The following is a 12372-nucleotide window of genomic DNA, read 5'->3' on the forward strand; positions in this document are numbered from 1 at the left end:
TTTTCCCATCAGAGACCCCTGCCCCCTTTACTTGCTTTCCATCAATTTTTTTTCTCTGCCTCCCTGCTGGATAATACTCGACACGATCGACATCATCTTTCATTCCACATCGTCTACTAGTATCTAGTAGTAGCAGCGATCGATCGAGCTAGTTGGCTGCTGGTGTACGTACGTACATGTAGGAGCTCGACTCGAACTGCAGCACAGTGCAATAGGCAGCATGCATGGTGAGAAATTCTACTACTACCTAGTAGACAGCAAATATCCATATATAGCTAGCTGCAGGCCGAAAAATTAATAAACAACCAACTAGTTTAGTTTCTCTTCCTAAAATAAAAATCAACTGAAAAGTCATTAGAGGATACTGAGAAAATAAAAGGAGACATGAAAAGGAGAGGGGGGGTTGGACAAATGAAAACAAGCGTACGACATCACCAGCACCAACAATAGTAACTTAACCACAACACAACATCGACGCCCGCCGATTATTAAACGCGGTACAAGCAAGGGGCATAAAAGAAAAAGAGGATCCCAAAGGAGGAATAGAGAGGGAGAGCAGCTAGGGGGAGGCCCGAGACAGCGACGTCTTCCTCTCTGGGATTGAGCTCGCTCAGTGGCCCCCGTCCAATTCCAATATCTGCAGCAGCAGCAGCAGCCGCGGCGGCAGGAGGGATCAGCAGCGGAATAGCCGCAGCAGCAGAGCACCGCAGTCCGCACCGGAAGGAGAGGAAATGGAGCTCGGTTTTTTTATATACCAACCGGCCACCCGCCCTGCTGCGCGCTACTACTACTACTACTAGCTGCTGCCTGCTTGCCCGTCCTCCCCTTCGCGTCGTCGCGCTCTTCGCCGTCCCCTTTCAGAATCGGAAGGCGATTGCACAAGGCTGTGCTGTGCGTGCTCGGCCGCCTCCCGCCCCGACCCGACCGGACAAAGAGGGGAGGAAAAAAATATAGAGTTAGTCACACACAGCACAGGAAGGCGGAGGGAGAGAGGGATTGAGAGATAAAGAGATTTCGGGAGACAAGGAGAGAGAGACAGAGATGGAGAGGAGCAGCCGCTGGTCAGGCCTTTCACTCCCGCACCCAGATAACGATGTGCTAGCTCCGTCCTCTTAGGTTAAGGTAAGCAGCCGCAGCCAACGCGCGCGGCGCCGGGAGCGAGGACACACCGCCGTTCCTTCCTTCGTTCTCACTAGCCTGCTTCTTCGTTCTTCAGTTCGTTGTTTGCCCGGTCGATCGATCGGTTGTTTCTTTGTTTGTTCATCAGATACATGCAAAGCTAGCCGGAATTTTGTTTGGGGAAATTAAATTTAAAGGAGGATTAATTTGTTCTCTTTTTTTCTTTCTTTCTTTCGATTTAATTTGTTTGCTTTAATTTGGGAGAGTGCAATTCGGTTCATCATCCTCTTCTTTGGATTCTATTTTATATAAATTCGGTTACCTCTGGCCGGTGCTTACGATGGCGCTGCGGTTGCTGCTGCTCATGAGTCATGACCTGTGCAGGAAGGAGGAGGTCGTGGCCGGGATCCCGCCGACGATGATGACAGTGGCGCCGCCGGCATGGGCATAGCGGCGCCACCGTACCAGCAGACCACCACGTACGCCAGCCAACCCACCAAGAGCAGCGCAGCGATCTCCGCCTCCGCCCGGGCGGCTACCGCGACTTCTATGTCCCACTCCCAGGGATTCCACCAGGGCAGCAGCGGAGTCTACGGCTACTCCTCCGATGGCTTCGACCGCCCGGACTCCAGCCACCACCAGGACCATCAGCAGCAGCAGCAGCACGAGCACGTGGCGCAGCAGAGCCGCCGCGACAAGCTGAGGGTGCAGGGCTTCGACCCAGCCGCGGCCGCCGGGCACGGCCTGCTCCCTCTCGACGGCGACGAGCATGGCGGCCCCGGGTCCATGTACGAGCACGCGGCGGCGGCCGCCGGGGCCTCCAACATGCTCTCCGAGATGTTCAACTTCCCCGCGCCGCCGTCGGGGCCCTCCGCCACCGAGCTGCTGGCCAGCCAGATGAGCGCCAACTACCGCTTCGGGCTACGGCAGCAGCAGGCCGGGCCCGGAGGGGTGGCCGGCTTGTCCGGCGGCGACGGCGGTTGGTTCGGGGCCGGCGCGGCGGGTCGTGCTGGCTTGGTCCTCGGTGGGGCCAGCATGGGCTCGTTAGGTGAAACGTCGTCCCCGAAGCAGCAGCAAGCAGGCAGCATGGCTGGCCTGGCCACCGACCCGGCCGCTGCGATGCAGCTCTTCCTGATGAACCCACAGCAGCAGCAGCAGCAGTCTAGATCGTCGCCGACGTCGCCGCCCCCGTCGGACGTGCAGCAGCACCACGAGGCGTTCCAGGCTTTCAGCGCCGCCGGGGCCCCGTTCGGCGGCGCCGGGACCGGCATCGTCGAAGGGCAGGGGCTGTCCCTGTCGCTGTCGCCGTCGCTGCAGCAGCTGGAGATGCCCGAGGAGCTGAGGGTCCGGAACGGCGTGCTCTACTTCAACCGTCAGCAGCAACAGCAGGGTGGCCCGTCGTTGCAGCAGCAGCAGGTGCCGATGGCATTGCACGGCCAGGTCGGTGCGCTGGGGCAGCAGATGCACGTCGGCTACGGCCCGGCCGGCGTCGCGGGCGTGCTGCGCAACTCCAAGTACACCCGCGCGGCGCAGGAGCTCCTCGAGGAGTTCTGCAGCGTCGGGCGCGGGCAGATCAAGGGCGGCGCGCGGGGCGGGCTAGGGGCCTCGGCGTCCAACCCTAACGCCAGCAATAAGGGCGCCTCCAGCTCCGGCGCCGCGCAGTCTCCGTCGTCCGCGTCCAAGGAGCCCCCTCAACTGTCCCCCGCCGACCGGTTCGAGCACCAGCGCAAGAAGGCCAAGCTCATCTCCATGCTTGACGAGGCACGTCCACTGTCTCATCATCCACACACACACACGAACTCCATCCCCTCCACTTCCTTCTTCCTCTCTAGCTTGCATGCATGGGTGCATGGGTTTGCTGACGCCATAGCTAGCTAATAAGCTCCGGCCGACGCCGACGAGGCTCGCGGCCACGGAGGCGGCGCTAGCTTGCTCTAAAAAGTAGTTGCGGCCGCGGCAGAAGGTGGGCAGAGCCGGCCGGTACGTAGCAGTACTACAACCGATGATCCAGCAGAAGCAGCTAGCTAAAGCTGGTAGTACGAGTACGAGGGAGAGCTTGGTTTTTTTTTTTTACTGCCAAGTGCCAAGTCATTGTTGCCGGACGTGGCAGGTGGCCGCCAATGGCATGCAGGTTGCAGGCAGGTGCAGCAGGAGCCGCCGCCGCCACACAAACTCCAAGAGGGATATGAATCTCCTAATCATAGTAACATCGATCCCATCCCCCATATGGCTCGATTTCTTTTTGTGCGGTTGTTGGTGCTGCGCTGTTGCCGCTGCATTCATCGCCTCCATTTCTTTATGCATGCGCCAATCCGCCTGCCTCTTCTTCTCTCTCCATATCCCCACAAGGGGGAAAGAAGTACGGCCACCCTCCACTCTATCCTGCTTCTTCCCGTTGCTGTCATCACATCTCAATTAACATAGGAGTTTATGTTACTAGCTGGAACTAATTGTTTATGCGCGGCAGCGTCACTACCTAATTTTGATTTTGTATAAGCATATAGTACTTTGATGACTCAAGCTTAATTTGGTTCGACTAAGAGGTATATAAAAATCTATATATGCATATACATACACCGGTGGTTGGTGCAAGCTGCTGCAATCATGCATCTATTGATGATGCAAGATCGATGCTAGCATCCCAGCGGCTTCGAGCTAGCTGATGAACAGCCTTCGCCTAAGCTATAGCTAGCTTACGGTCGTCTCGGCCGGCACTGCTACAATTGGCGCTGCAGGGAGCAAGTACGAGAGCTAGCCGCTGCTATATGTCACAACGAACTCCTTGTTGATAGCTGCAGCTAGTACATGATTGACTGGTGAGCGAGGGGAGCGAGCTCGCGTCGCTCGCTCAGTGATCGCCACCGCTAGCTCCAGCTGGAGAGCTTGGGCACATGCAGGCAGGTCACACTGGTAGATGCGTATGGTGGCTGGCTCAACTAGCAAGCCCCGGCTGTTGCCAAATACCGGTGGGCCTCGGCTTCTTTTGTTCCTTCTCCCCATTTCTCATAATTGTGCCAGCGACACATGCAACGCCATGCCCATGCCTTAACTGCGTGCTGCACCACCCGATCGAGTTTTGTTTCTTGTGTTCCATCGATCGATCAGCATTGCTTTCGACGATCGTACTAGCTAGCTACATAATTAGCTTGTACTAAGTAGGATTTTTTCCCCTTTCCATCACCATATTCCACGTTTCGATTTACTTTGTGTAATTTACTAGGGATGATGAATCGTAAATACTAAATTATTTGATGGATGATGCAACAACTAATAACAATTTCTTCGATATGCATGCATGCACGATGATTATCAGGTGGACCGTCGGTACAACCACTACTGCGACCAGATGCAGATGGTGGTGAACTTCTTCGACTCGGTGATGGGGTTCGGCGCGGCGACGCCGTACACGGCGCTGGCGCAGAAGGCCATGTCGCGGCACTTCCGGTGCCTTAAGGACGCCATCGCGGCGCAGCTGCGGAGCACGTGCGAGCTGCTGGGGGAGAAGGACGCCGGCACCAGCTCCGGGATCACCAAGGGCGAGACCCCGCGGCTGCGCGCCATCGACCAGAGCCTCCGGCAGCAGCGCGCCTTCCACCACATGGGGATGATGGAGCAGGAGGCCTGGAGGCCCCAGCGCGGCCTCCCCGAGCGCTCCGTCAACATCCTCCGCTCCTGGCTCTTCGAGCACTTCCTCCACCCGTACGTCGTCATCATCACTTTCTCTCAATAGTCAATTCCTTCCTTCTCCTGTCTTCTCTTCTCGCTCGATATGTCATCTGCATGACATGCATGCATGCTTGCACGGGATCAGCTGCTGCTGGCGATGATCGATGCCGTGGCGGGAGATCATGCATGCAGGATGCAGCGCTCCTCCTGCTACTCATCACGGGCAGCTTCTGCTTTGCTTTTCCCTGCCCCCGCGGCCTCCTATAGTCTGGCTGCTGGTTCGCTGCTGCGCTTTAGCAAAAGCAGTAATTTTTTTGAGATCCACGCTAAAAAACAGGCCGCAGCAGCCATGCATGCCGGGGACTGTGCGCCTGTGTATATTCCTTCCCTTTTGCCCCCCCGGGGTTTAACTTTCCCATCATTGCAGAAATTTACCTTTTTTCTGGTTTTACTGCGGTCAATCAGTGTCAGGCCGACCGGCAGCGGCAGGAGCTCTCTGCTCTCAGCCTCTCCTCCGGACTCCGGAGTCCGGACCGCCCGCCGCTAGAGAAAGGGACGGCTGCTGCTGCTCTTCCGTTCGCGCGGGCATGCAAAAGCTACGCGCGTTCTGCTGCACGCATGAACGGCACGGGGTGGGCCTTTCTGCCGCGACCCGGCCGAGCTGCTGCCGCCTGCTGCAACAACCGGCATGGGCGGGTAGTAGCCGCCGCTCGCCGGCCGATGAGCCGGCCTCCTTTTGCTTCCACCGTGCCACCATCTGATCCATCTGATCCCGTTATCATGCTGCCATTGCCGCCTGCGAGAGATCAAAGCACCAGAGGGGGAATATATCGGCCTCGGAATCCGTTTTCCCTTGGCTCCTGGCGCTGCATCTGCATGCATGCAGATTGCAGAGAGTGGTGCATGGCTGGCCTAGCTATAGTTGCTACATGTGCGCGCATGGTTATCGGTGCTCGTCCATACATATGATCATCATATATAATGGGTATATGATTGGTGAATAGTGCTTAGCACGTCGCACGCAGTGGTGCGCGCTGTTCCTGCGGCTTCTGCTGCTGCATGCGCTTGCTGCAGGCTGCGTGCAGTCAGCCGCAGGCCGCAGCTCAGCTCAGCTAGGCAGAAGATAGTGTGCTGCCAGTGCCAGCACGTACGTACGCGGCAGCCTTAACACGGGTCCTTTTCTACAGTATGTGTGGCGTCGTATGGGAATATACGAGTATATATGATTCTCATGGGTGTGCATGGTTGTTTTCTCGTGCCGTCTCTGCAGGTACCCGAGCGACGCCGATAAGCACCTGTTGGCGAGGCAGACCGGGCTGTCCAGGAACCAGGTCTGTACGCTTGCACCACCCATGTACAGTGTGGAGTCAGAGCTATTTCATCGGCTAGCTAGCTCGTTGCTGATACATGTACCGTACGCATGCATGCATGGATTGCATATCTAGCTATCGCCTACTGTTGAGCGTGGCAGTTTTGCCTGTTTTTTTATGCTCTTTGTTTTTGCTGATTTGGATGCGCTTCTTTTTGGCATCGACTCAGCATGGCCGTCTGCATTGTCTTATTATGAATAGATAGCATGTCCCCGAGGTAATAAATAGAAACTAACACTATATATACTCAATATGACCACTAAAATACTTACGCTGAATGTAGTATATGTTGTCCTCCAGGATTGCTAACACAACTCATGCATGCTTAAGGACATAGCATCTCTTATACGGAGTATATATATGTTATAGCTTAAATGAGTTTTTACTTACAAGTATTCAATAATAAAAGACAACAACCAACCATATGATAAAACTTAATACAATTATATATATAAACAAACTCCTAATTTTATAGCAACTTCTCAACATCTGGAGATACATACACCAGCTGTTTGGCCATATGATAGAATATTGGAAAATTAGTTAATAAGCTGAGATCGAGTCGATAACCTCAGCACCTCGACATAAACACTAAATTTATGAAATTCACAAGAGGGTCAAATCATTTTAAGATAGTTTCTAGACACTTACTAATATACGCATGCATATATACCTATCCTAGTCTGTAGGTATTGAGCATATGTAAATAAGTAGAAAACTGAACTTAATATATGGAGAACTCGACTTAAATTGCTATATGTAGGAAACTACTAAAATGGCGCGTGCGTGCCCACATATTTATATTAGCATGCATGATGGCATGCATTGGACTGAACTCAGCTCCTCAGGTTTATGGATGTTTTTTTTTCTAACCTTCATCAGTTCGTCTCTCTCTTTGGTCTCTTTTGTTTATTTCCTGCATGCACTTACGTGGTCCCTGCACAAGTGCCCCTCATATGTCTACCAACTTCAGGGCACTGGGTCATTATCAATCGATGGCCGCATCATAGAAACATTTCCTTCTCTGCTAGCTCTTGCCCAATGTGACAACGCAAACTGGGTCCCTCTTCACCTCCCCTTGTCCCTTTATCCTTTCCTGGCATCGTAGGTGAAATCTATGCACACCGGCCGTGATTGCCTAACATTAATTTAAGTTTGTACTGATCGATAGCTGGCTCATATATTATCACCCTGTTCGGTTGATCGTTTCTCTATGGCTTATAAGCCGGATGATGTTGTTTTGCTGTGAGAGAAAAACATTGTATCATGGCCGATAAGCATGACTGATACGATCAAGCGAACAGGGTGTAGGGGTCCAATAATACACATACTACATTGTGGCCCACTGCTACCTATACTTATCCTTTCTATATCTTAGATTGATATCATCCTCGTGAAAAAAGAATTCTGGATCCACCAACTAGTTATATATATATATATATATATATATATATATATATATATATATATATATATATATATATATATATATATATATATATATATATATATATATATATATATATATATATACCAGCACCATATAACCATGTGGGAAATTAAGTAGCTTCTTGCTTTCTACTACATGATGGCGACTATATATTCTGTGATTCCAAAATATCTAAACGACCCTACCTAGCTATATACGATATATGCTGTTATGCTTAATGTGGTACAATGTTGACTGAACCTTCACATGTTGTCAAAAGTGGCGCTTTTTCTTGGAAGAAGTTAGTAAGTATCACCCCTCGGTTGCACCGTTTGTGTGTGCCACAATTCTGTACAACCAGTTGGTACATCGTTTATTCCAAGTTCTGATCTGCTACTAACTTGTTTAAGGAGCTAGTAATTGACCACTTAACCTACTTGGTCCATATAGATAGATTTTTTTCATATTAAATTCATCATTTGGTCTAACTTTCTCAGTAGATTTTAACGTAGTTTCAAGGTGCTAGCTTTGATCGCATCATTTACAAATATATATACTACCAGCAAAGCATTTAACTGATGAGCAACTAATAATAATGACACCTTTTTCATGTAACCAACTATATGCATGCCTTCATCTTGAAGCAAGATAAACGTTGTCGTTGTCTTCCAATGTGTGCATATTCGCCCTAGCTTGGTCATGCATGTACACCCATTCAAAATTTTATATTTTCAAATAATTTTAGTATATATAGGAAAAAATGCATTACAAAAATAAAAAAGAGTTTCACTTGCTAGATGAGGTTCTACAAAAACTATATGCTTCCACTACATCATATGAATCTTGTCGGGTGCAACTCATTAATTTTTTTACACACAGAATCAATGTGTAAGATACATAGTTAATTATTACAAATATAGTTTCTTCATGCATGGAGGCATATATTATAATGCTACAGCTAATAACATATATAGTTGCATTTGTTATATAATTTTATAACTATTGTATTGTCTATTGTGGTAATGGGTCCTTTGTTCATACTTTTTCAATCACCAATATAATTCCTAGATTTTGTAAAGAGTGCTACATAATTTTGTGACATTAAAATCAAGAGATGAATTCCTTTTTTGTGTGAATTTGAATTTGAAGGCGTTGTCTAAGTTGAGCTAAGAAATTTCACACCTGAATTAGTTAACTTGATTTTCACTATCCTTATTATGTGCATTTATAAACCAAAAAATGAAATCAACTAATAATGCATGCTGTAAATTATTGTCCTTATGGAGGTTTGGCTACCATTTCGTACTATATGGACTTACCTCCTGAATATTCCATGTCATGTGCTCCCCACCATCTATTTATGCCTAAGCATAATAATAAAGACCAAACTCAGAGCAAATTATTTTTACAATGACATTGTAATATTACCTACCATTACAAAATCATAATTGGACAACACATATACAATAAATAGAAAACATTACTCAATATAACAAATATCCCGCTTCAAAGTACATATAGCTCATAACATTTGCTAAGTTGCATGAGAATGAAGAAGAAAACAGCTAAAACAACTAAATGTTATGGTATTTTTCTGTATTTTAAGTAATTGCACGTATAATTTAATGGTTCTTCTTTTTTCAGTGGCTTAACCGCAGAAATCAAAATGATCAACTACTGCATGCAATCAACATATATTGTTTTAAAAGTTCTAAAAGTGTTGAGACCATTTTTATCCGAAGGACCATCCCAGGCATGTGCGATTCGGTTCCTTGAATTTTAGCATCATTACTAATTTACTGCTATCAGTGCACACGTGTAAAAACACAGTCAAAACTATGGTAAATGGCATCTTGAACAACAAACTGCACTATAGGGATTCTCAAGTAAAAATTTCATGAAATGTAAAAATGAAGAAAGTAAGAGTGTAAACATATACACACATGTACGCATGGTAGCTAGTATTATATGGCCAGACCAAATTACTCTCATTATTAGTCTGTACTACTCCCTTTTTTTTTACATGTCATATTAGATTTATCATAAGTCAAACACTCCTAAATTTGACCATCAGTTTAAAAAAAACCATGTAGTTTCGCAACATGTAAACTCTATATTATGAAAATATTTTTCTCATAATGAATCTAAAAGCATAAACCTTACGTTGTTAACCTATACAAGATGGTCAAAGATAGAATTTTTTTACTTAGGACAAAACTAATACGACATGTAAAGAAACAGAGACACGTACATGTGCATGCTTAGAATTCAAAACAAGGCAGGTCTATTGCTATATTACAAAAAAATAACTAGATCCAAAACATTGGAACACAAATGAAACAAGACAATGACTTCATAAAACTGAAACATGACAGTGAGAACCGGGTATAGCTAGTAGCTAGTTAGATAAAGCTACCAAGCCCTACCTATACGTCCCTGCAGAATACACGCATGCATGCACGCATGGCTCCACATCCCACACAGCCCCACAGGCCGTGCGTGGACCCCTTGGCCCTGTCCCTGCAATAATTTGTTTGCTTTCCTTTGGATCAACTCCAGGTCTCCAACTGGTTCATCAACGCCCGTGTCCGGCTATGGAAGCCCATGATCGAGGAGATGTATCAGCAGGAGTGCAGGGAGCTCGAGGGCTCCTCGGCAGGCGGCGGGGGCGGCCCCGAGTCCGGCAACGACCCCTCCGGCGCCGACGGCTCGCACTCTCCGACCACCACCGGCGGAGCGCTGCTCCCGCAACAGCAACAGCAGCACGGCACGGTGCCCGTCGGGGTGATGATGCCCCACAAGCCCGACCCGGGCGCCGCGGGTCCCTCGGCTGCGGACGCGGCGTTCGTCGGGATCGACCCGGTGGAGCTCCTCGGCGGCGACGCGCACGTGGGCGGTGGCGCGGACGACTTGTACGGGCGGTTCGAGCCCGGGGTGAGGGTGCGGTACGGGCCCGCTGCGGCTGCAGGCGCGGCCGCCGGCGACGTGTCGCTGACGCTGGGCCTGCAGCACGCCGGCGCCGGCAACGCCGGGCCCGACGGCACCGGGCGGTTCTCCTTGAGAGACTACAGCGGTTGTTGATGCTTAACACATCGCTACGTCACCTTTCATGGCTCATACATGCGCGCATCATGCATTTGGAAGAGTACGGATCGAGGAAAGAGAGAGAGAAAACAGTAACCAGAGGAGAGAGAGACTGAGAGAGGGTGCTAGACAGACAGAGAGAGAGAGATGAGCATCTAGAAAGAGAAAATTTGCATGGTGCCTGGAGGTGATGAATGGGATGGGACATATGAAAATGAGATCATCAAAACCGCCTGCTCCTTCGTCGTCGTCTTCCCAGATGATTCTTAATTTACTTAGTTAGCAGATTAATTCCTTTTGTTAGCCATTATTGTTGGGGGGGGGGGGGGGGGGGGGGGGGGGGGGTTAAGGATAATTAATTTGTATACAGCAAAGGAAGATAGGAAGTGTATAATTGTTTAGTCACACTTTTTTGCTTCTCTGTTTTGCATTTGCCCGTTTTTGTTCTGGTGTACCAATTTTCCTTGTACTCATTTTTCTTTCCCTCTCTGTAAACTAAACATAAGAGACACATACATGATGCATACGTAAATACATATATTGGTAAATATTGGGATACATATAGCATATATATGCAAGGCTAAAAGAGGAACATATACTCCAGTACAAGTGTGGCCACATAGTTGGCTGGCATGTACGTGCAAATTGTGCGTGTTGGGGTTTAGTCCCACATCGTGTAGCGATAGTGGGGGAGCACAACATATAAGGCGGGAGAACCCCCACCTATCAGGCTAGTCTTTTGGGTTGAGTAAACCCAAGGCCTTATATGTTGTAGATCCGGTGGACCTGTGACCTGTGGGAGCGCAGACTCGTGGTAACGAGCCGGGCCGGCTTTAAGCCAGCTCCAAGATCGTGAACTCGGTGGTCACCACCGGTTTCAACAATTGGTATCAGAGCCCATGATCAGAAAAAAGCTAAACCCGATAAAAATCTCGAGCGTCACATATGGCGGGGGCACCCCGATGTGTGACTAAGGGGGAGATTGTTGGGGTTTAGTCCCACATCGTGTAGCGATGGTGGAGGAGCACAACATATAAGGCGGAAGAAGCCCCCACCTATCAGGCTAGTCTTTTGGGTTGGGAAGGCCGTTGGGAAGGCCCAAGGCCTTATATGTTGTAGCTCCGGTGGACCTGGGACCTGTGGGAGCGCAGGCTCGTGGTAACGAGCCGGGCCGGCTTTAAGCTAGCTCCAAGATCGTGAACTCGGTGGTCACCACCGGTTCCAACAGTTGGTATCGAAGCTGGTACCCGAGGTCAGAAAAAGCTAAACCCGATAAAAAAAATCTTGAGCGTCACATATGGCGGGGGCACCCCGATGTGTGACTAAGGGGGAGATTGTTGGGGTTTAGTCCCACATCATGTAGCGATGGTGGGGGAGCACAACATATAAGGCGGGAGAACCCCCACCTATCAGACTAGTCTTTTGGGTTGAGTAAACCCAATGCCTTATATATTATAGCTCCGGTGGACCTGGGACCTGTGGGAGCGCAGGCTCGTGGTAACGAGCCGGGCCGACTTTAAGCCAGCTCTAAGATCGTGAACTCGGTGGTCACCACCGGTTCCAACAGTGCGTGCCTCTTTTCTTCTGCTACATCTTTTGGGGAAACCTATTGATGCCATGTCGGGGCTGGATCGGAGCTCCCTTTTGAATCCATGTAAAACATCACAAATCATGTGCAAGATTTCTGAAAAACTTGAAACCTTA

At 49.4% G+C, this 12372-nt stretch overlaps 1 protein-coding gene across 2 annotated transcripts; it reads left to right on the top strand.

The window, feature by feature from the left end:
* Positions 1 to 529: 529 nt before the first annotated feature.
* LOC136454443 (BEL1-like homeodomain protein 4) lies at positions 530 to 10998 on the top strand. Of its 2 annotated transcripts, XM_066454891.1 has the most exons (5): positions 530 to 1122; positions 1504 to 2880; positions 4433 to 4818; positions 6056 to 6116; positions 10144 to 10998. In XM_066454891.1, the coding sequence occupies exons 2-5, from the start codon at positions 1561 to 1563 to the stop codon at positions 10663 to 10665; spliced, it is 2289 nt and encodes a 762-aa protein (XP_066310988.1). In that variant the 5' UTR covers positions 530 to 1122; positions 1504 to 1560; the 3' UTR covers positions 10666 to 10998. The 2 variants fall into 2 exon arrangements, with proteins under 2 accessions (XP_066310988.1, XP_066311017.1); XM_066454920.1 differs by lacking the exon at positions 530 to 1122 and having other exon boundaries at positions 1129 to 2880.
* Positions 10999 to 12372: the final 1374 nt, after the last annotated feature.

This window comes from Miscanthus floridulus, chromosome 1, assembly GCF_019320115.1.
Source record: "Miscanthus floridulus cultivar M001 chromosome 1, ASM1932011v1, whole genome shotgun sequence".
Classification (NCBI taxonomy): domain Eukaryota; kingdom Viridiplantae; phylum Streptophyta; class Magnoliopsida; order Poales; family Poaceae; genus Miscanthus; species Miscanthus floridulus.

Coding starts and splice junctions, on each gene's coding strand:
- LOC136454443 (XM_066454891.1), top strand. CDS start 1,561: ATGGGCATAGCGGCGCCACCGTACCAGCAGACCACCACGTACGCCAGC. Junction 2,881..4,432: donor TCATCTCCATGCTTGACGAG/GCACGTCCACTG, acceptor GATGATTATCAG/GTGGACCGTCGGTACAACCA. Junction 6,117..10,143: donor CCGGGCTGTCCAGGAACCAG/GTCTGTACGCTT, acceptor GATCAACTCCAG/GTCTCCAACTGGTTCATCAA.